Below are 22,302 nucleotides of genomic sequence, written 5' to 3' on the forward strand. Positions count from 1 at the left end.
GGGAGCTGGGAAGGACTGACTTGATTTCAACTCTGATATTTATGAAAGGTAAAGGTGTTCAGCATCTGGCAGGATGGGGAAAGGATGTAGGAAAAATACTTCCACTACCAGAGAAATTATGCTCAAATTTGACCTGGAGGATGTGCAGCTGGGGTCACCTGGCATAAAATGAGAGATAAGGGTACCAAATCCTTTTCCAAAATCTAATCTATTGGCTCCAGCAGGGTTTTCAGGTGAAAAGTGAATTTACTTAAAATCCTGAAATTATTTTTGTTAAATGACTGAAGTAATGCAACAAAATGATGTATTGATGATTCTTAGGGAATTTTGGAGGTAGGATTAATTCTGCATTGTCCCATTGAATGGGTTAGTTGTATAGATAGCATTTTTGTCAGTCTAGTAAATGACTTTATTTCTAAGTTAGATTAGTAGACTGAATATAGCCAAGCACTGTTAAATATTTGATTTGCTGAAGTAACTGTAATCTATTTTCTTTTAGCTGGTCCACTGATGCAGAGTAACCAGCGGTTCTCGCTTCTGTCTCAAGGACATCCACACTTGAATCTGAATTACATTCAACAGAAAAAGTGAAATTGGATGGGATTGTGGGTGGGTGGGGGGAGGGGAGGAGAAAATTCAGGTTCTGATTTAAAATCTTAATGCAACATGTTTAGATACAAGATTATTTAAGACTGTTTTTAAACTGTATCATTTGTACATAGATATGAACTATAGTTTTTACTAGTATCACAAAACTGAGTGATACAAATTTCATCTATTTTATTACCCTATTTTTAAGGGGAATTGTGTTTTGTTTTATCTTGATAAACTGTAAAGAGAGAGAATTTTTAAAATTAAGTTCTTTATTTTCTATTAGCTGTATTCATACTTTGGTTGCTTCAGACTTTATATATATTGTTCTAAAAAAAATAAAATTAGAAGGGGATTTCATGTGTTTAAAAATTTGTCACTTCTATTCTTTACAGAACGATGTAGTGCCAAAAAACTTTTTAAAAAGAAAAATAAAACTGCAAAAAAAGGACATAAGACTTTTTCCTCTTCCCTGTTTGTATGCATGCTCACTTTAACCGGAATAAAAATGGCTCTAATATGAAGATCTGGGAAAGTTAAGAAGTTTTAACAAGTGATACAAGCACTAGATTTGTTTTGCTCCATGCTGGTGTCACTGCATGTGCTGTTCACAGCCAATGTGTGTCTTATACTTGAAGGAAGAGCACACCTTTCCTGTTTATAAAGGGCTTTTCTGTTTGTCAGCTTTGCAAAATAATATGCAAATACTCTGGAAAATTTAGGCAGTGCTGGGAAGCAGTTTTAAAGAGGAGTTTCCATAAATCCACTGTGCATAACCTTTGTGCTGTCAACACTCTCAGGGCAATATATGAGACTCCTTAAGCCCCAAATGCAGTGTTCAGGGATAAACCTGCCCATCCCTGCTTCTGAAGCAAGGCCATGAATAAAGACATGGTACACAAGGGCTTAACACAACTGATAAAAGTGTTGTAAGAGGAGAATTATATCTTCAGTAACAGCCTAATTATTCTTAATTTAAAAAGCTAACTTCATTCAGAGAAGGTAGAGCTGAACCATTTATAGTGTCACATTCTGTCCCCAGTCCCAGGGAGGCCACAAACGATGCTCACAGTAGTGGTGTACTGTCTTTAACTATATTGAACTTCTTGCCCCACAAGAATTAAGCAGTGCTTTGTACTGCTTGCACCTTCTAAACTCTCTGATGGCATCACAGAAGCAGCAGATTACACTGAAGTGTGATTTTTACAAAGGACCCAATGACAGTCTGTTGGAGAACATCAGTTTCAAGTAAGCTTTTAATAAAGACACTGGATTTTGACAGCCTTCCTTTCCTGCACTGGAGCTCTGAGTGTTTGTGACTGACTGCAGGGACAGTTTGTCAAAACAACACCCTGATTTGAAAATGAAGCCAGCTTCAACCAGGGGACATCTCAACAACATATTATGAAGGAAACAAGTAGGAGCCTTTTAAGACAAACCTCCCTTTTTTTTATTGCTTTTCACCAGTTTTTACAGGCTTCAAGAAAAAACAATTTAAAAACAATCTTCAAATTCTATCACAAGGATGAGTAAATACATAAAAAGTATCCTTAGCTTATGTTTAATAAAAAAATCCAAGACAACAAAATGAGAGTGATTAAAGAAAGGGACTGCTAAAGCAGCCAGTACAGATTCAGCTGTCCTGCAGAGCAAATAGGGCAGCATTAGACTGCAGTTCAAGGTCCTTAAACTGTGGCCTGGGTTTACTTGGTTATTCATTCCCTCGCCGACTCTTTTTGTGACTTTTCTTAGATCTGAAACAAAAAAAGCAAAAAGCCAATATTGTAAAACCTATCTTCAATTCCCAAATTGCCCTTAAGAAATAGGCCAAACCTTTACCTTTCAGGTGATTTGGAATGACTTCTGTGTCTGTGGCTACGGTGATGCCCTGTGACATAAAAAGGCAATAGTTATTTCCATTGCCACTGGAATTCTTCATAGTTTTGCTAATGCAATCTGCTTCCAGTGACCAAGTGTGCTAGATAATGCCACAACAACCCTAGCCTTAACTAGGCAAGGCACTCAAAGTAACCTCCTGGCAAGTATCTGAAAACATACTCAAGACAATTTTGCAGCCATTAAAAGAGTTCTCCATCTGGGCTTTCATGTTTATCAGCCAGATTTAGCACCTGTGCTACCATCTTGATATGGTGACACAGATTTTTCTTGCAGTGGGTAGGCTGCCAATAAAGACTTGCCAGAGTTAATCTGAAGTGACAAATACCTGGAGATTTAGATCTCGATCTGTGGCGCCTCTCCCGGGATCTGCTCCGGTGCCTTCTCGGGCTTTTGCTGCGATGCCTCTCCCGGCGCGGTGATGGGCTGAGGGAAAGGCAGATTGTAAGAGAGCTGTACTAAAAATGTACATTTCTCAGCTTAAATAACAGAATAAAAGAGTACCTTCTTCTCTTTGGAGAGCGGCTGCGCCTGCAATTGGGGGAGAAAAGCGAAAATCACTAAAAAGCATTAGCAGAACAGCTGTTTTAATTCCCACATCCTTCAGCAGCAGGGCTTCTCCTACCCCCCATTAGTTTTTGGCTTGCACAACGACCTGCTTCTGGACTGTGAGCAACAGAGGCCACTGATGAGTTTTTCCAAGCTTCTTATCAATGAGAGGAATTAACAGGATTTTCTTTGCAGTTCTCTGTTACATCTTCACTCTATTGTCAAATTTAGCTGAAGTTGGCCACCAAGTTCAAGAGTTACTGAAGGACTGGAGAAACAGGCAGAGAAGTTCACTTTGTCTGTGCACTGCAACTCCTCACTTCAGGAAGTGGTAAAGGAAGCGGAAGGTGGGAGAGGTTGTGGCTGAACTGCCACCTTCACTTCTGTGCTCCGGCCACCTGCAGCACTACAGGAAAAACACTGCTCAAGGAAAGAGTCACCTCACCTCCTCGGAGACCTGCTCCGGCTCCGCCTGTAGCGCACCACCGGAGACCTGCGGGGTTTGTCCAGGTCTCTGTACCCCCTTCTGCGGTGGTCAGGAGATGGGATTCGTTCCAGCTGGAAACATGTTGGGGGAGAGTCTGTTAAGTCTTGTTTCGTCAAGGTTTTAAGCTATCAGTAAAGATTTCTGAATAATAAATATAAATTGCAGGTCATGCTGTCAACCTTCCCTATCCTCATGTATTTCATAGTCAGGAGTGAGCTGTACTGCCCAAAACTGCCAACTGGAAATTAAAATAATCACTTTTCAGAGTGTTGGTTCTAAAGAAGTACAGCAGAACTGACTGATGGTCATGAGGCCTTCCATCATCATCTTTAGTTCTCTCCATTATATCTGCATGCAAATATGCTTAACACAGAACAGATCCAGATTTGTGGATTTCAAGAGACAGGAAAACTTGACAATCTGAGAGATGCTTCAGGTCTAAGTCCTCACAAGCTGCTTACATGAAAATATGTTATGGGGGGAAGTAAGAGGTGCCAGCAGCTGCCTTGTGCCTACCCTCAAATATTTGTCATAACCAAAAAGTGTTTTAAAGTGATTCAGCTTTACCTATCCCTTTCTAAAACAGTTCACCAACCTTTTCATCTTCTTCTTCCTCCTCCTCACTAGACTCTACATCATCCATGTCTTCTTCCAGAGCACTAACACGAGGCTCGAGTTGCTCAGCTTCTTCCAGAACATACCGTTTCTAGGAGAAATTGCAACTTTATTCACCAAACACCCAAGGAGGCAACCATAGCTTACACAACAAGCCAGAAGCTGGTAGAAGCTACTGAACTTGGTGCAGTTAGGCATTCTATAACCACTACATTTGCCAACCTGCAGCCGAGGCAGGATGATATCACAAACACGTTCCTCGTGGAGTAGCTCGTCAATAAATTCATCCACATGCATCAGCTCGAATTCTGGGGGTGCAAAATAGCATTTAAAAGACATAATTAACACTAGTGGCTAAAGTAAAGCTGAAACACTTCAGACAACTTAGGTCAACAGGGTGGTTATGCCACAATTTAAAAAATTTATATTACTAAACACAAAAATATTACAGAAGTAAGAATGTTTACCCCCATTTCTGTTCTGACTTTTAATTTTCCGATAGTCATTGTACAGTGGTTCCAGGTACTTGTAGCAGTCAATGGCAGTGCCTGTCAGTCTCATGTACAGTGCTCCAAGCATTCGGACATACCTGGAAAGGAAACCTTTTCATGGATCTGGGCTTCTTGCACACTTAGTAGTTCAGATTAAAACAAGTTTTTCCCGTAAATTTCTGAGGAAAATGAGTACACTAACCAGAATACAGAGTCATTTAGATTTGCTCCATCACCGCCTCAATAATATGAAAAACATATATATACACTTCATATATACAATGTCTCCATGGGGGCATTACCACTGACACCAGATGGAAGAAATACTGATGAAAAAGTAGATTAACATGAATCCCTTAAAGCAACTCATTCCAAATACTTCAGGCAGACATTTATTATCACAGAGAGCCTACACCACAAAGATGAGCCTTTCCAACAGGCCAGGTGATAATGAGAACAGTCTTGAAAGCAAAAGGAAAGAGTTTGTTTTGGGTAAGCAGAGTTTATCAGGGCCCATTGAGAGCTCAACCCCGCACTGAGATTTCTCGGGCTGTTTCGGACACTTTCCCTCGGTACAACAACCCCAAAATGGGAAAAATCATGCTACAGCTTACTTGAAGTCCTCGTTTTTGATGAACTCCACAATTATGTCCTTCTCGGGCTGGATCTGCAGCATCTTCAGCGTCAGGCACAAGAAAGGCGTGGGTTTAATGTTCCCTCCATAGACACCTCCCACGTACTTCAGCTCCATGGCCTTGTCCACCACCAGCTCGGCTGCAAGGACAGGACAGGCCGGGCCGTCAGGACAGGCCGGGCGGTCAGCACAGCTCCCCCCGTGCCCCCCGGCCCGCCCCGGCCCGGCCTGCCATACCCGTGAGGCCGAAACACTCCTCCTTCCAGTACTTGGACTCGTAGATGCGCGTGCGGATGATCTTCTCCACCAGGTACTGCGGGTTGGTGCCGTGGATGCTGTGCGCGTCCTTCACCGTCCGGTTGGCCATGGCTGCGGCCGCACAGCCCCGCTCGCCGCTCCCAGCTCAGCCCCGCTTCCGTGAGGAGCCGCACCGCCTTCCGCTTCCGCGCCCGGGCCGCTCCGCCCGCCGCCACTTTATCTGCGGGCGCCAGGCACCAACATGGCGGCTTTCCTCTTCTTCCCCTGCCCGCCCCGTGCGCGCGCGCCGCCGGGGGGCGGGGCTCCGCTCGCGCTTTGGCGCGAAGTTCCATCGGCGCGCCGGCGGGACGCGCTGAGGAGCCGCGGTGAGCTGGGGCCGTGAGGGGACGGGGCGGCGAGCTGGGGCCGTGAGGGGACAAGGCGGCGAGCTGGGGCCGTGAGGGGACGGGGCGGCGAGCTGGGGCCGTGAGGGGACAAGGCGGCGAGCTGGGGCCGTGAGGGGACGGGGCGGAAAGCGCTCGGGGCTGCGACAGGCTGCCAGGGGAGGCTGGGCGCTCTCCCTCGCTGGAGATATCCCACAGCGGTCTGGAGGCGATCCTGTGCGGTGTGCTCTGGGATGACCCTGCTGGAGAGGGGGAGTTGGACCGGCTGAACCGCTGTGATCTTTGCCGGCCGCGCTCGCTCTGTGAGGGGCTCGGGCGGGTTAAGGGTTCTGTGAGGGGCTCCGGCGGGTTAGTGCTCTGTGAGGCGTTCTGTGAGGGGCTCGGGCGGGTTAAGGCTCTGTGAGGGGCTCCGGCGGGTGACGAGCTCCGCGGTGCTGCCACAGCCCCTCGCTGTCCCTCAGCGTGTCCCGCCCGGCCTGTGGCCCCTCAGCCGCCATGTGCCGCCCTGGCTGGGCGGTGAATGGCACTGAGGGCTGTGTGTGCCTTTCCCCCAGCTTCCAGATGAAAATTAGTACTTAGGGGAAAAAAAAATTAAAAACCCCAAAACGAAACCGAATTATAAAAGTGGAGCGGAAGTGCAAGGTCGGTGAGGATCTCACCCAGCTCGCAGCGAGGTTCGGTGTCCCCAGGAGATCAGCTGTCCTCGCATGGCGGGCAAGGCAGGGGAGCTGCGGGGAATGAAAAAGGAATTGGAGAACAATTCACTACTAAATATCTTCCCTTTTCTCATCCTTCCTCAGGGAAGGGTGTCTGTAGGCTTTGGGGAAGGTGGGCTTGTCTGTGACAATCACCACGTTCTTCATACACGCCGAAAGAACTGATAGCAGATCTGTATATCTTAGCATCTTTCCTTTTTTTGTTTTTAAATAGTAATCAAAAAGTGTTTGTTTCAGCTTTTCCTTGGGAATCATGAACACCCGGCAACAAAGCAAACTGATCTACTCCTGGTATGGAAGACCTGTGAGCTCAGACAGAAAGCTGAGGACTTCTCAGTACAAGTAAATAACATTTATTTCTGTCTTGCTCAGGGAAGCTTAAACAATGAATGTTTCTTTACCTTTCTGACATCGTTTAGGTTAACATGGCAGTCAGTAAGAATATGAGTATGGTTTTGAGCATTTTGTCATGACACTGTGTGTGTATAACAAAAGCATTGTCATCAAGCTCTTGAATTATAAATTGTATAACATATAAGCAAAAACATTTTACTAAATCTGTGAATAAATTTTAACTAATTGTAATACATATGAAAGCTTCTAATCAGGGAACTAAGTTGTAAGCATTGCAAGAAAGTGCATAACTAACTAAAGTTGATAAGACATCAGATTTAATGATATGAGAATTATGAAGAATATGAAATTTCTCTTAATCTTCCTCTGTGTATCACTTTCTAGGGGGATCCTTATTACATCAGAAAGCAGCAGAACAGAAACCTGTATACAACTTGGGGATTTTATTTTGGTAGAAGGGGCGAATGCAGATCAGCCTTATGTGGCACAGCTTGTGGATTTATATGAAGATGGTAAGAGAAAGAAAAGCTTTCTATCTGAGAAATTTTAAAATGTTCTAAAGTTACCTTTTTCGTGGGGGTGTAGATAGCATTAACACTATGTCACTGGCCTATTTTACTGAGAACATCATGTTTTGGTAATCATTGCGTCTCTTTTCACATGCTTCCCCAAATATGTGGGACTGATGGCTAATTTCAACTAAATTTGATACATAAATGGAAAGTTAAAGCACATTGTAATTTTTACAGTCTTTTTATGTAATTGTCTAATTTAAAAGCAGTGTTCTTTGAGGAAGACAGTGTGAGCTTGTGCTTTATTTAGAGATTTGAGAATCCAAATGGAGCAAGAGTACTCCAGCCCTGAAACTTGTATGTTATTAGACATTAGGCAATTTGACAATAAAGTACAAGGCTGAATAAATGGGGTTCATTACTTCTGTCCCTTGTAGAACTACTTGTTTATACAGAGATACATAGGAAAAGATAAATTATGAAAGGTGAGTGATACAAAGACTGAGTCTGAATTGGGAACTACTCATTGGAGTCTGATTTCTTTGAATAGCTTTTGTTCTTTACTGTGCCATAATAATAATGCTTTGAGGGTTTTAAATTTTACCTTTTTAAAAATGTAAATACATATAATTCCAGCTTATTTATTTACTGATATACCTTTTTTTGTAGCACAACTGAATATTCTTTTCATGCTGGAATGAAACCCATAAAACTTCCTTAAAAACAAGTTATTTCATCAGCAATATTCCTTGGTTTGTCAGCCAGTGAAAAAAGTGTTTCTGGCTTCTGCAAGTACAGTAACACTACAAATAACATCCTGAAATTTCTCAGTTCTCCTTTTATGTCACTGTTTTTAGTTAGGAGGGTTTGAGGAGATCATATCTATGCAAATTAGGAACCTCTTGGGTTTGATAGGGAACTGGTGGTCTGGAGCTGGCCTCCAGTTATTTTTGTGGTTGAGCCCCTGTGTAGGTGTTACCTTAGTCCTCAGAAATTCTCAACTCAGACATTTTAATTTAGCTTAGATAATGGGAATTGCAATCTCTTATCAGAGGCTTTCTCACCTGTGTCCAGGGAGGATTTCTTGATGGCATTTCAGCTAAAGTCTGGCGCTATTTGTGACACAATAAAACTGACGTTTCCTGACCTTTTCTCCTTCTTGCAGGTGCTCAGTGCAAACGTGCAGTTGTGCAGTGGTTCTGTCGTTTGGATGAAATACCTCAGAACAAACGGAAGCTGCTCAAAAGAGAGGTTTTCCCCCAGGAGGTGTTTTTTGAACAAGTTCTTGGTTATGACACCGATATAGCTGCAGAGACCATTATTAAAAGTGTCATGGTATGTACTGCAAGCCTTCTACACAGAGAGGGAAGAAAAAAACGGCAACAGCCCTGTAGTGTAAATTAGTACTAAAGATTGCATGAGTTGCAGTAATAAAATCTGTGAATAGCAAATAGCTGAATTTTAAATTAACAGTAAATGTAAACGTATGTGTGTTTTGCTATTTCCTGTTTTTGCAGGTATTGCCACTACATCTGGGGGAGGAACTGCCTATTACATTAAACAAGGAACAAACTTTCTATGTCAAACAGTCTTGGGATGGGAAGTGCTTTAAGGTTTTGTCCCCAGACACATTCTCTAGGCTGAAAGAAGCTAACAAGAAAAGAAGTGTCGTCCTAAACTCTCCAAAAGCATTTATTCCTTCAGACAGCCTTACACCTGTGAAAAAAGAGACAGGGAGCATTGTTCGGAGTGCCACAAAACCCAAAAATGGTGATATGGGAATAGAATCAAAACATTCTATTTCCAAGTCCTCCCTCGCCAAGGAGAGGCATTCTCATAGAGTGGCTAATAATGACATCAAAACCCCGACAGCAAGGAAGAAGCTGGAGCTAAACAGTATGTATATGGCAATATTCTGTCCATTCACTAGTTCTGTACTATGTTTTGTGATTCTCCCTTTTGGGTAGTTCAAACAATGGTAACATTCAACCATCAGTATTTTTAGTTACCTTGTTCAGGCTTTGGGATCAGCCCAAGGCTTATGGGCACATCAGTTGTTATGTGTGGACTGCTTATATCCAACTGGTGCTGCAAATACTTCATCTGATAAATCTAAATTAAAAGGCTTGTTGACTGAAATGCTACCAATCAGCCCTAACTTGACCTGAGAATGTCCCAGTCTCTTTAATCTTCTGATTAATTGTGCACTGAAATGTTTACATTGAGCTGGTTGAATAAGCACGTTTGATCCTGTGTAACATGCAGGATTTTCAAAGTGGAACCTGAGTAAAGCTTTCAGTGATGGATTTGGGTTAGAAAACTGAAAAAAAAAAAAAAAAGTTTGTCTTCAATTTGGTAATTTTTTTAGAGAAAGTGCATGCCTTCTAGGGATCCCGTTCCTTGCTCCTGGAGTGAAATACCTGAAATACCCATCTTCTTTCTTTTAAACAACAGTCACTGAGCCAGTTGTACCATGTCTTCTGAAAGTTTACCAAACCACCCATATTGAAGCCTGACAAGTTCATTCTGCTCTTCATTTCTAGGTCCTACAAGATCTAAAGGCAGGCTCCTGGGATGTGAAGTTTTGGGTCTTTTGGATGATGACTGTGATGCTGTAGCACCATTAGAACCATCAGCTACTAAAAGAAAAGTGAAATTCACAAGTGAAATCCTAGGCTCACCACCAAAGATCCCCTGCAGCAATGCTAAGCCCAAGGCAACTTCTGAGACTGCAGAGCACTGTCAGAGGTTCAGTGACACAATACGATTGACACCCTACACTAAAATCAGAGATTTCAGTGAAAAAGACAAGAATCTTCATGTCAAAGATGACACTCTGTCGTAAGTGAGAGCATTTTGATCATTATTTCTGTATGGGTTTTCTATTTGAAGCTCCCTTAAAGCACATTTATGAAGGATTTCTGGAGAGAAAAGTGGGTGAAGTCTCTGCATGTCCCATAGTTTGCCTGTTGAGAACAAGGAGAGAAGGGGGAGAGCCTCAGCAGTGGCAAGTGTAGTGTGGTGAAGCTTTAGAAAATGTTACTTGGAGGTGAATGAATGATCAGGGATATCCAAAGAGGAGTTGACTTTCAGGATGGACACAAGCAGTTCATGGTTCAAAGAACAGAGACATGATGTTGGAAATGGGAAGAGTGGGATGGTATGAAAGGAAACTGAAGCCGTGTTATCATTATACTCATCAACTTGGATGAAAATCTGTTTCCCTGCACTCCATAATCAAGGCTCAGATATGCCCTGCTTGTGACAAGTGTTGAGGGGTGCTGGACTGCAGAAAGAGGTTTGATTGGCCCCAGGATGAGTCCTCATGAGAATTGTATGTATACTTCCGTGCTAATTTTTATGTAGGAAAGAAATCAAAACTCAAAAAGCACAACTATTCAAGTATTTCACACAGTCTTTAAAAACAGCATTAAGCTGGGGGAGGAGAAGAATGGAACAGACTTTCTTGTGCAAAATGTTGCAAGAAGCCAGAAACAACTCCTTTTCCTCCTCTCCAAGAGTAAAGATGTGGATGCAACAATGGAATTGACACTTCTTTTTTTCACTCACATAGCATGAAATGTTTGCCTTTCATTGATACAGTAATGGCATTTCAGTAGTATGTATAGATCTAAAAAAAATTTCCAAGAACGGTCAACAAATAATTAAAGCATTTGTAATTCATCTCATTTTGGCCTTTGAACTAGTAGGAAAGACACCCAAGCAATATCAAAACACAAAGAGTAAAACACATCCCAAAGGGCAGACTGAAGAAATGCCCAAAGGAAAGAATTTTTTTCTTATCCTTAAGAAAAAAAAAAGGCAAAAACCCCCACCTCTAAATCAAATAAAACCACAACTGTTTTGAGCCCCTGTCCCTTCAGACTGGCAGGGCAAAATACAGCAAATATTTTGTTTGTCTTGGTAAAGATGTACTGAAGACACGATGCAAGAGGAGGGAAATTGTGCTGCCAGTATCCATGCCATAGCCAATCTGTAAATAACAAATAAGAATTCATGCTGGATTGACAGTGCTAACAATTGATCCTGAAGTTTGAAAGGCCTTCTCTGTGTCTTTACAAGTGTGATGCAAAGAGAGGGAATACAACCAGCTTTGTCTTCTTTCTTTACAGTTTAGTTGGATGTCAGAAACAGAGCGCTCAGAGCCCTGTGTTGACCCCTCGTTCTCGCAGAACATGTGCACAGAAAACAAGTGCTCTCATTGCAGAACAAATCAGGTAAACCCTGCAGCCATGATCTCTTGTTCAGATTGCTGTTGATAGCTTGAAGCCTTGAGAGCTTGTCTGGCTTAATACTGAAATGCAAATGGTTCTAGAAGCGCAGCTTAATTGCAGCATGAGTAAAAACTGGTTTATCTTCAGAAACATAAAGCTGACTCATGGTGTTATTCAGAAAACTGACTTCCTTTAAACCAGTCTGTTAAAAAGCCATGGAAAATTAGCAGCTGAAGTGGAAAACGTGTTGGCTTGCTGATTACAAGAACTGCAGAAAAAGCTGAAAATGTACAAATGTTGCCTTGTGATGTGTAGATTTGTATGTGTTGAGCTTTTTTTAAAGCTCAAATAATTTCTGTTTCTTGTAGCATGTTGGACCAGGAAGATGTTCTGTCTGGCTCTGACAGTTCCTACTCTTCAAGTAGTGAGGAAGAGGAGGATGATGATGTGCCTTGTACACCAGAAAAGAAAACTAAATCCAGCAGAATACTCAGCACCCCAAAATCTTCAAGGAAGTCTGCAGTTCACACTCCTGCAAAGACACTGAAGAAAACTGTAAGGTTCCATATAAAAGAGCTATTTTTATGATTTCTGAGCCAGTTATTTGAATGCTTGATGGCTGTGTACCAGAGTTAAGTATCTGAACCCCTTAGCTTTTAATGAAGCATTATTTGGATTAATTTAATCTTTGATATGAGTAGGTTGTGCAAATGTATAATCCATTTGCATGTTGTGAATATTGTGACAATATTGATCACATAAAACAGGGAAAATAGCTTAAATGGGGAAAATACTGGCTTGGATGCTGTTTCTTAAGAACCACATCATTTTATAACACAGCACTTCAGAAAAGGATTAACCACTCAAAAATTCTTCAGACAGTTAAAAGGTATAATTGTCACCACCCCCTTTTCAGTTTCCTTTTTATCTTAGGAAGAAAACACCATACGGCTTGTTTGGTAATTCCCTGTGTAATTACTGTTTCTCTGTTCCTCTTGTACTCTGGCATTAGTAATGTTTGAGAAATTCGTATGAATGGTTTGTTTCCAACAGAAATTGCTGTTTGTAGAGAATCTACTTGAGGTTGCAATTTCTCTTTGCAGTCTTTACCAGGAACACCCAGAACACCCCGGAATGCGACTCCAGAGATTCCCAAGCGCATCCAGGCTGCCCAGGAACCAGCCAGTGTACTGGAAGAAGCCAGATTAAGGTAATTTGTGCTCAGGAGAATCATCTTTTTTTTGCATTAGGTGTTCACAGCAGTAGACTGTGCTGAAATAGGGAATGCGTGGTGTTCTGATACAAGAAGAGCATTTAATAATTTACAATACTAGATTTACAAATACTGGTAGTATTTACGATACTACTTTCACAATTTTAAATTATTTTAGCCAGTCTATGCTGAGTTCTTCAGATTTAGGTGTTTTTATTCTGTGTAACATTAGAAAAACAAAAATCCTTTCTGATTAGCTTTAGATTGTAAAGGTACAATATTTGTCTCTTCTTGGTGTGTGAAAAAGCTTTACAGGTATCACTGTAGATCTTTACAGTGGAAAAAAAAGGCATTCAGGAATGTCTGTATCTTTCTAACTGGGTCTGAGTTCTCTGTTTCCTACAAGCAGTCTCTTCTGTTTTTATCCTACCTCTGCACTGACTTATAAATAGTTGATGAATTAAAACAGATCTTTATTGCTGAATAAATTAAGAGCACATAGAGAGAGACTGGGTTGTTACTTGTGGGATACTTGGCATTGATGCTCAGACTTAAAAGTATGTAAAGAGAGATTTGAAAAATTCCACACAGCTGTGAAAGGTGAGCATTTGGCTGTTTGTTTGCATCAGTTCTTCAGAGAGAACTGAAATTTTAATTTTCTTTTTCATTTTTTATTCAAAGGCTGCATGTTTCTGCTATCCCAGAATCTCTGCCCTGTCGTGAGGAAGAATTCCAGGATATCTATAACTTTGTGGAGAGCAAACTTATTGATGGCACAGGAGGGTGAGTTTGGCCAGACTGTAACCAAGATGACATCTGATTGTGGCATAACAGCAGTCATGATAAACACTACTTATATTTAAAAAGTTATGATCATTTCAAGTTCCTAGTTCAATTTTCCTGGTATTTTTCTTTTTTAAGTGGTGTTGTGCATAGAAATTATGTGGGCTTCTTAATTCTACAGATTCAAATTAAAGACCAAAATATAACTAGTCAGTTTTAGATTTCTGGGAAACTATTTATTTTTTAAGAGGTAAATTACATTTATAAAATACTTTAGATTGTTAATAGCTTCAGTAATGATAAAAATCCTCATGATCCTCTGTTGTGTTGTGAGTCCCAGTCTGCAGATAAGGTAACTGAAATACAGGGAATTGTCAGAATTAACAGAGGAGTATTCAGGAGTGGTGTCAGAGGTCAAGAACTGCAGCTCATTAATCCCATTTTGGTCAGGCTGCTGAAGAGGTGTTCTCCTTTTGCAGGTGCATGTACATCTCTGGAGTGCCTGGAACAGGTAAAACTGCAACTGTTCATGAAGTGATTCGGTGTCTTCAGCAAGCTGCAGAAAATGATGAACTGCCACCATTCCAGTTTGTGGAGATCAATGGCATGAAGCTGACAGACCCTCACCAAGCCTATGTGCAGATATTAGAGGTAACTAAAGCCTTTTCAGTGGTTTCTGGGTTTGAAAGAAGAGATACTACACTTTACCATCAGATCCTTATATGTTTTGGTATTCCAGGCATTTATCAATAACTTCCAAGTTCCTCCAAGAGACTGTGTGCTTTTACCTCAGAGCAGGTTAGAAAATAATTAACTTAAGGCCTTAGCCAATTTCATGAACTCTTTTGCTTTCTGCTGTATAAGGGTGTTGGCTGAGAAATAGCCTGGTTTATTGCATTTATTCATCTGAAAAAAAAATAAATCAGCTTTTTATATTTTCCCATTGTGTAACTTTTTCTGCACATCTGCTTAAACAGCTGCTAGGGTGACAGCTCTGAAAGTCAGTGTAGCAGTAGAGTAATTACTGAGGGGGTCTTAATGGTTAATTGGTCAGTCACAATAGTAATTCAGTTAAAGAGGGGCCATCTTTGTCAACAAAAGTGTATTTCTGATATCCATAACAAACCAGTCTGCAGTATCCATCTGGGATAACTGCCTGGGATTGCGTTGTATGGGTGTGAATTAATCTCTTGAGGGCTGGATTAAGATCACCCAGTAGGCATTAGACAGTAACTGCTCAAGAGCTTTCTCAGTCTAGGCTAACTTTAGGCCAGTGACCTGGAAATTAAATGGTTTCCTGAAGCATCTGTTCTATTTTCATATAAACTTCTGCTCCATTTACTTACGTTTGACATCATCTTTCTGAGCAGGGAGTGGCATACATTAGTGTTCTAATGTCCCTATTAGAACACTATCCCTCCCTTCCTCCCTCCCTATAGCTGGGAGTTAAATTTGCATACTTGCATTCTTTGCTCAAACCAGCATAGACAGTGTCTTGTAGGGAAATTTGCTGAGACCAGGCTGCTGTTTCTTTAGCATAGTGCAAGGCTTCCTGACAATTATCTTATTTCATGGTAGTGTGAATGTATTTCAACATCCTTTGTGCCTATCTCATTCAGCATGAAATTTTAAAATGAATAAAGAATGGGCCTTTGGAAGTAAAATCTGTTGCCCTCCATGGGTCCTGAACTCTAAACTAGCCCAGTTAAGTATCCTTCAGGAGAGTATAAAGTCACATGAACCATGTATTTCTCTTCATTCCTTCTGCCTCAGCTACTATCCTAGTACCTAGCTAAGAGCTAGGTTGCTTTTATGATTACTGCAAGTCAAGCTCCAGTTTGCCAATGTTTCTTTGCATGACTGAAGAAAACCCTGGAGCTTCCCTTCTGCAGTTACCTCACTGCTGTAGGAAAATTACAGAGATGGAACAGGGACTAGAAGCCCTGGCCAGATGAAGGAAATAAGGTTAAATACTTAGCCAGTGTCCAGTTCCACCACAGTGACTGAACTCTGTGGTACATTGGATATTCAGCTCCAGAGCTGCAGAATCCTCATTCTCTGGGATGCAGCTGCTTCCTGTGACTGATTCACACTGTCCTGAGTGAACTGGAAACATGAAACAAAAGTATAGATTATACATTAATGTTGTGCTCTGCCTTGTTTAGTAATTATCAGATCTCAGGTTTATCAGAGATTTTACAAAAGAAAGAGTTTTCAAGTGCAGTCTCCATTTTGCTTTATGGCTTGACTTTGAACTATGATGAACAATTGATTCAGCATCTACAGTGTACTTTTGAAATGTCATGCTTTGATTTCTGGATGTCTTTGGACTTTCAAGGGAAGAGGTAATGAACAGTCAGCTCATCTGTTCTGCCATGTAGTTGCAAAAGGTATTGCAGATATTTTTTTAGCTCACAGTTGAATAAATTTAATTATAGATCCTGCTGATGATTCATTAAAATTTTAATAGGAGTCCAGGATTACTGAAGTCAGGCTATTCTTGTCAGCTGACTTAGGTTTTCAGTAGGTGTGTGCATTCAGAGATACCCTTGATATATACTGGGTTTAGAGCCCTCTAGACTGGGTGGGTTCATGATTTTTTAATGATTCTAAGACAAATTGCAGAAAATTCTATGGGCCTTTCTTTTTAGCTATGCATTGTTTTGTTTCTCTTCTCCTTTATAGGCAGTTCTTGTCTTATGAGTTACATTTTCTTTTTTTCCTTCCCCATGGAAAAAATAATCCAAATGCTAGGTGCTGAATGTTAGGGAAAGGCAAAACTGAATAGAGTCAAACTTTGTGTTTCCAGGATTTTGGTGTGATTTACTTACAATATTTGTGCAGTTCCTGACAGGTCAGAAGGTGACAGCAACTCATGCTGCAGTACTGCTGGCAAAGCTGTTCAGTACACCTGGACCAAAGAGGAAGACCACAGTGCTGATAGTGGATGAGGTGAGACAAAGAATCTTTTGTTTTCTTTCCTTCAAGTATTGTAAGAAATGAGTTTGTGGAGGATGGAAAAAGACAAATAATGCATGTTTTTGAGTGTATCATATGTGATGTAATAGGAATAGACTTAGGTGAGAGGAGACACAAACATTTACCTCTTACCTATTTAAATTCCATTTCCTAAAAAGAGTAAGTATCCTGTTGCCATATTGTTCTCTGCCTTGGATTTCATACTGGTTTTATGTTTTGTTATTCCAAGATGTGGAATAAGTTGTTTGTCAAGTTCTAAATACCAGAGGATTCAACTGTATTTTGTCAGGAAGCTGCTGCACTTCCAGTGAAAAAACTCACAGAGAAATAAGTCGTACCCAATTTTGAAACACCTTGAATGTGCTATGCTCGGCAGTAATCAAATGCACTCTTATTTTTGCTGTAAGCTAATTCAGGTTCTCTCTTGGAGGGTCTTTGAATCTTGTTAGATGTAGTATTAGTATCACAGTAGTCTTTTCAAACTCCAACTGTTTAATCACTATTGTGGTTAATACTGTTCAAGCATCCAGCAGGACTGTGCTTTTCCAAAAGAGATTAGAGCCCTGATTCAGAAAATGCAGTCCTATTAGTAGATGGATAAAGGAAAGGCAACAGAGACAGCTTATTCAGAATCACATGAGAGATCTTCTGTGGCAGAGCTGGCTCTCAAACCCCCATGAGGTACTGTAAATAAGAGGCCATTCTTCAGTCTGATTCTTCTCATTTTATCTCTGCAGCTTGATCTGCTGTGGACCCGGAAACAGAACGTGATGTACAACTTATTTGACTGGCCAACCCAAAAGCACTCCAAGTTAATCATCCTGGCCATTGCCAACACCATGGACTTGCCAGAGAGAATCATGATGAACAGAGTAGCAAGCAGGCTGGTATGTCCTAACAGTTCTGTTCTATGCCATAAAATGAGAACAGATTAAATACTGGATGCAATCAAAAGCAATGCAGGAGAAAGGTAGGATTGGTTGTGTCAGAAGCTGAACAATGTGTTTTATAATTCCCTCTCCAGAGGACTGATAATGAACTCACAAATCTCAGCACAGTTCAGGAGCCTGTTTGCTAATCAGATATTATGCTGTGTATGTACACTATGTTCTTGTAAGACTGAAATAAGAATATGGATGCCTTTTAAAATATATTAAGATCTGGATAATCAAATGCTGTGCTTCATGGTTAAGCTGCTTACTCTAGAGTTCAGAAGAATTCTCTTGTGGTTTCCCTTCTTTCCCCTTTCATTCCAGGCACCTATTTACTTCTCTGTTTGCCATCATCAGCTGGTAGATTATATAAAGGTATCCAACAAAGAAAATTGGATGCACTCTCCACTTGTTTTGAATACATTTTCCTAGGTCATCTCATCAGGGCTCTGAAAAGTGATTTGCAGCAACAGTGCTCTGTGCCTGTATCCTTCCATGACTCAAAATCAGCTCCACAGGGTGTGAATTGCTTTCCCCCACCCACTAAACCCACTGCAGATCAGCTGAGTCCATACAGTCACAAGAGAAGAGTTTTGCATAAGAAATTCAAAACTCAGGTCTCCTGTAGGGTATGAAAGGCAGTGCACCATCTGTAACATAGACTGTCCTCATCTGAGAGCAGTTCTTATTAGCTTGAGCCAGAAGAGGGTTTTAATTCTTGGCTGATGACTAACTTGAAGACAATAGTATGTCTGTATATACATACACAGATTTGCTAAAGGAGAGATGAATATTTTTTTCACAGCTGCTGCTGTTATTAAAAAATAATGTGTAAACAGTAGTAATCAAAATATTTTTCTACTGGGGGGCTCTGATTTGTTTACAAGTTTTATAAGAGATATTTGAATTTTAATAGCAGCTGCACTTGCTCCTCAGGCCTTTCAGTAGGGAAATCCAGCCAGTGGTCCTCACTGAGTCACAGCTTTGTGGATTTGTACATTTATTTCACAAACATGATTGGTGAAATCATGTCACTTGGAGGGAAAGGATGTGAAAGACTGATTGCTCCTACCAGAGAAAGTAAAAGTAACCACATAGGCTATGCTTGAGCAGTTGAGAGTTTTCCAGCACCACAAATGCTTCTCACTGTGTTGTGTCATTTATTGCAGGGCCTCACCAGAATGTCCTTTCAGCCCTACTCCTACAAACAGTTACAGCAAATTATTTCATCCAGACTGAAGGGTGTGAAGGCATTTGAAGAGGATGCAGTTCAGCTGGTTTCCAGAAAGGTGAGCACAGAGCAGATAAATGTCCTTCACATTGCACTGGGTAGAGTGTGGGGACACCAAGGGAGAGTTTTGTATCAGCTGTTAGACTTGGTTCTGTGGTTTCTGTTTTGTGTTGGAGGCAAGTGGGGCACAAGTAGCAGATCATGCATTATTCAGGGTATTTTCTCAGAAGATATTGCTAGAGCAGTGTCCTTGCTTTTTCCACCTACTCTTGAGAAGGCTGCAGCATATTCCAAGAGCTGAAGGCATGACAACAAGAGTCGTGATAATGCATGATGATAAGATGTCAGCTGTCTCCACTGCTTAGCATAATGTGAGTCATTGGAGAATCCTGAAAAAGACAGCATGCCAGTGGCAGTGGAAATAGCCATGTTAATTTTCTTTATCAAGATGTTTAGTACCTTGTCATAATAGATAGTACCTGTTCTGTTTGCAAGTCTGAATACTCAGTTGTACAAAAAATAAATAATGCACTGGGGATCAGTAGCTTCTCATTTTGAGATATGTGCATTGCTAATGTGTTATATTAGCAACTCTATATTAAAGTAATCTATAAAAATTATGTCAAAACATCCTACATCACTGTAGGATTAAAAAAGTGCTCATAAATGTGTCAGAAGTAAATATAAGTGTGTGTTTTATTGTAGAGGAGCGACCTTTCTGTAATAATAATAGTGATGGTTTTGCAGATTGAATAATTGCAGTGTTTTTCTACTATGATTTTGCTTCAGAAAATACAGAAATATGCCTTGCAATTAGGTTTTCTAAAGGGTTTCTCATTCTTGGCCCCAGCTGGGTTCTAGGGCTTTTGTATGTTAGCAGCATCTTCTACTGGAAACACCAGACCAGTACTATACTTCGTGACTGTTCATAGCTTTATTAAAACTGCAAGGCACAATTGGGGTTTTAAGAAGTATTTAGTTTCAGAAATTTCAGGCACTTGTAACTGTGAATTTACTATCCCAGATACTTGAGACCTTCTAAAATTATTAGTGTACTCTTAAAATCAGTATTTTAATGAGTATAGAAAAACTGAGTTTTTTGGTGTTACAGCCACCCCCCACTTTTTTTTTTTCCTTATGCATGAACCTGGATTATGGTAAAAGTCTTCACTGATAATTAAATTGATACTTCTGAAAGCTTTTGGTGTTGAAGTGAATTGCTCACCTTTAAATTTTTTTTTTAGCCTCTGACTTCTGTGGTTATAAAAAGAAGTGCAGTCTTCAATTTGTGATGACCAGATGAGGGTGGGGATGTGGGAGAGTTTGTTCTGGTCAACAAGACTGTTTAGGATCTGGGGTTGTAGTAAGGAAGTTCAGAGATGCATTACTCTCCCGTTGGGTGTTTGGGTTTTGTTTGTCTGTTGATTTCTGCTAAACTCTTCTCCCCTTTGGTAGGAAATGTTGTTACAAATCTGTCCTGTTCACTTGCAGGTGGCAGCGCTGTCCGGGGATGCGCGGCGCTGCCTGGATATCTGCAGGAGAGCCACGGAGATCTGTGAGTTTGCCAGGCAGAAGAAAACCCCGGAGATTGTCAGGATGGCCCACGTGACTGAAGCCATAGATGAAATGTTTTCATCACCATATGTCAATGCAATCAGGTTAAAACATTTCCTTTGCTTTTCTGTCTCTTTCACAGCACTATTTTAAAAAAAAAAAATATGATGCCAGAGTTGCAGGCTGTAATATAATGGCCAGCTGTGAGATAAACTGCCACCCTGTGTTTACATATGTAGCTCCCAAGCAATATCCCTTCCAGACTTCTTCCTGATGTTTTGTAGGTTCTGAACTTCACAGATGGATTTTTGTCTGTTTTGTTTTTGATTCAGGAATGCTTCGTTGCATGAACAAATCTTCTTGAAAGCAATTTTAGCAGAGTTTCGCCGGGCAGGAGTTGAGGAGGCAACAGTTCAACAGGTATGGGGCTTTTTGTTAATGTTACTGGTGATCTCGACCACAAAGTAATTTTTTTTTTTTGGCCTGCGTATTAAAACATCTCATGCTTCTTCCTTAACATGCTTTATAACAAGAAAAATAAAAGAGAATCTGAAATTATCAGGCAACGGTCCAAGGGGGAAGTCCAAAGAGAAAGTAGATTCCAATTTGTGTTCACTGTTTTTCTCAAGAGGCAGATATATCACTAGAAGCTTCAGACCCGTATTTTAGTAGACCCATAAAATACTTGGTGCCAGCAGAGCTGTGAAGACTGATGAGTAGTCATGAGTAGTGTGGAAGCTAAATGTTCATTTATATAATTCTAAACATTTTTATATAAAATTACAGCATTTGAACAGGGTGGAGCTAGTTTTATCTCCCTTCCCATGGATGTGGGGGGGAACAAATCTTCTCTCTGTCACCTTGGCAGAAGGTAGTAAACATAACCTGTGTCCGTTTCTCTTTTCCAACAGATCTACCAGCACCACGTGGCCTTGTGCAGGGTGGAAGGCCTGCAGAGCCCTACAGTGTCAGAAATGATGGCAATTTGTTCTAGGCTTGGTGCCTGCAGGCTCTTGCTGGTGGAGGCCAGCAGCAAATATCTGCATGTGCGGGTGCGGCTGAACCTCAGCCAGGACGATGTCATGTATGCACTCAGGGAGGAATAAAGTAAATGGGATTTTATTGCTTTTAGTCTGTATAAATATTTTAAATACCGTCTATTTTTATTTTTTTTAATTGTTGATAAGATGGAAATAGCGAAACGTATTTTTTTAAATGCTTTGCTCGTTTGATGTATTAAAGCACTCTTTTTAATAATAAAGAATTTCAAAGCATTTTAAATATTTTAAACGATCTGTTTCAAGTATTATTTTTAAGTGGTGGTAACTGGTCCCCTTCAACTGGGATGTATGAACTCGGAATGGGTTATTTGGAATGGGTTATTTGAAATTGATTATTTGCATTGCTTTTTTTTTTTTAAGACTCACGATGACTTTGGCATGCTGCAGATTTTTCTGCGTGACTTTTATACTAAACAAAACACTTTGTTCAGATGTGCTTAAACTTCCATTACTAACATAATTAAAAGGAACTTCCAGTTTGCGGTCCAGGCTTAGTGTTGGAATGGAGCAGACTGTAAACACACCGCACGAATGGTTCCATTCAAACACCCAAACTCTTTCTGGTCGATTGATCCCGAGGATCGCTCGGTGTTACAGAGGTTCTGTTCATTGATCCCAGGATCGCTCGGTGCGCACAGGTTCCGTTCATTGATCCCGAGGATCGCTCGGGGCGCACAGGTTCTGTTCACTGATCCCGAGGATCGCTCGGTGCGCACAGGTTCAGTTCACTGATCCCGAGGATCGCTCGGGGCGCACAGGTTCAGTTCACTGATCCCGAGGATCGCTCGGCGCGCACAGGTTCGCTGCTCCCGAGGATCGCTCGGCGCG

The 22,302-nt window shown here is 41.0% G+C and overlaps 3 protein-coding genes across 7 annotated transcripts in view; 2 read left to right on the forward strand and 1 right to left on the reverse strand.

Moving 5' to 3' along the window:
- The window catches only part of TUT4 (terminal uridylyl transferase 4), a 43,601-nt gene extending 42,486 nt beyond the window's left edge, over window positions 1-1,115 (forward strand). For all 3 annotated transcript variants that reach the window (XM_085067588.1, XM_085067590.1, XM_085067589.1), the window contains one exon: window positions 500-1,115. In XM_085067588.1, coding sequence (XP_084923714.1) covers window positions 500-591 — 92 coding nt within the window. In that variant the 3' untranslated portion in view covers window positions 592-1,115. The remainder of the gene's footprint in view (window positions 1-499) is intronic.
- An 899-nt stretch (window positions 1,116-2,014) lies between these two features.
- PRPF38A (pre-mRNA processing factor 38A) lies at window positions 2,015-5,777 on the reverse strand. The gene is made up of 10 exons (XM_085067596.1): window positions 5,501-5,777; window positions 5,244-5,403; window positions 4,606-4,727; window positions 4,361-4,446; window positions 4,119-4,229; window positions 3,482-3,594; window positions 2,992-3,018; window positions 2,816-2,913; window positions 2,431-2,479; window positions 2,015-2,345 (listed from the first exon to the last, which is right to left on the reverse strand). Exons 1-10 carry the CDS (start codon window positions 5,628-5,630, stop codon window positions 2,303-2,305), a joined length of 939 nt encoding a protein of 312 aa, XP_084923722.1. The 5' UTR covers window positions 5,631-5,777; the 3' UTR covers window positions 2,015-2,302.
- Window positions 5,778-5,781: 4 nt separating this feature from the next.
- On the forward strand, window positions 5,782-21,703 carry ORC1 (origin recognition complex subunit 1). 3 transcript variants are annotated; one of them, XM_085067592.1, is made up of 17 exons: window positions 5,782-5,886; window positions 6,858-6,962; window positions 7,359-7,486; window positions 8,652-8,821; window positions 9,004-9,382; window positions 10,030-10,327; window positions 11,620-11,724; window positions 12,090-12,276; window positions 12,825-12,931; window positions 13,616-13,717; window positions 14,197-14,368; window positions 16,562-16,669; window positions 17,434-17,583; window positions 18,798-18,917; window positions 20,351-20,517; window positions 20,746-20,833; window positions 21,325-21,703. In XM_085067592.1, the coding sequence occupies exons 2-17, from the start codon at window positions 6,874-6,876 to the stop codon at window positions 21,517-21,519; spliced, it is 2,565 nt and encodes an 854-aa protein (XP_084923718.1). In that variant the 5' UTR covers window positions 5,782-5,886; window positions 6,858-6,873; the 3' UTR covers window positions 21,520-21,703. The 3 variants fall into 3 exon arrangements, with proteins under 3 accessions (XP_084923718.1, XP_084923721.1, XP_084923719.1); XM_085067595.1 differs by lacking the exon at window positions 5,782-5,886 and adding an exon at window positions 6,059-6,206; XM_085067593.1 differs by lacking the exon at window positions 5,782-5,886 and adding an exon at window positions 6,606-6,732.
- The last annotated feature ends 599 nt before the right edge of the window (window positions 21,704-22,302 follow it).

The sequence above is a fragment of the Lichenostomus cassidix genome, chromosome 8 (assembly GCF_008360975.1).
Source record: "Lichenostomus cassidix isolate B80296 chromosome 8, HeHo_3.0, whole genome shotgun sequence".
Lineage (NCBI taxonomy): Eukaryota > Metazoa > Chordata > Aves > Passeriformes > Meliphagidae > Lichenostomus > Lichenostomus cassidix.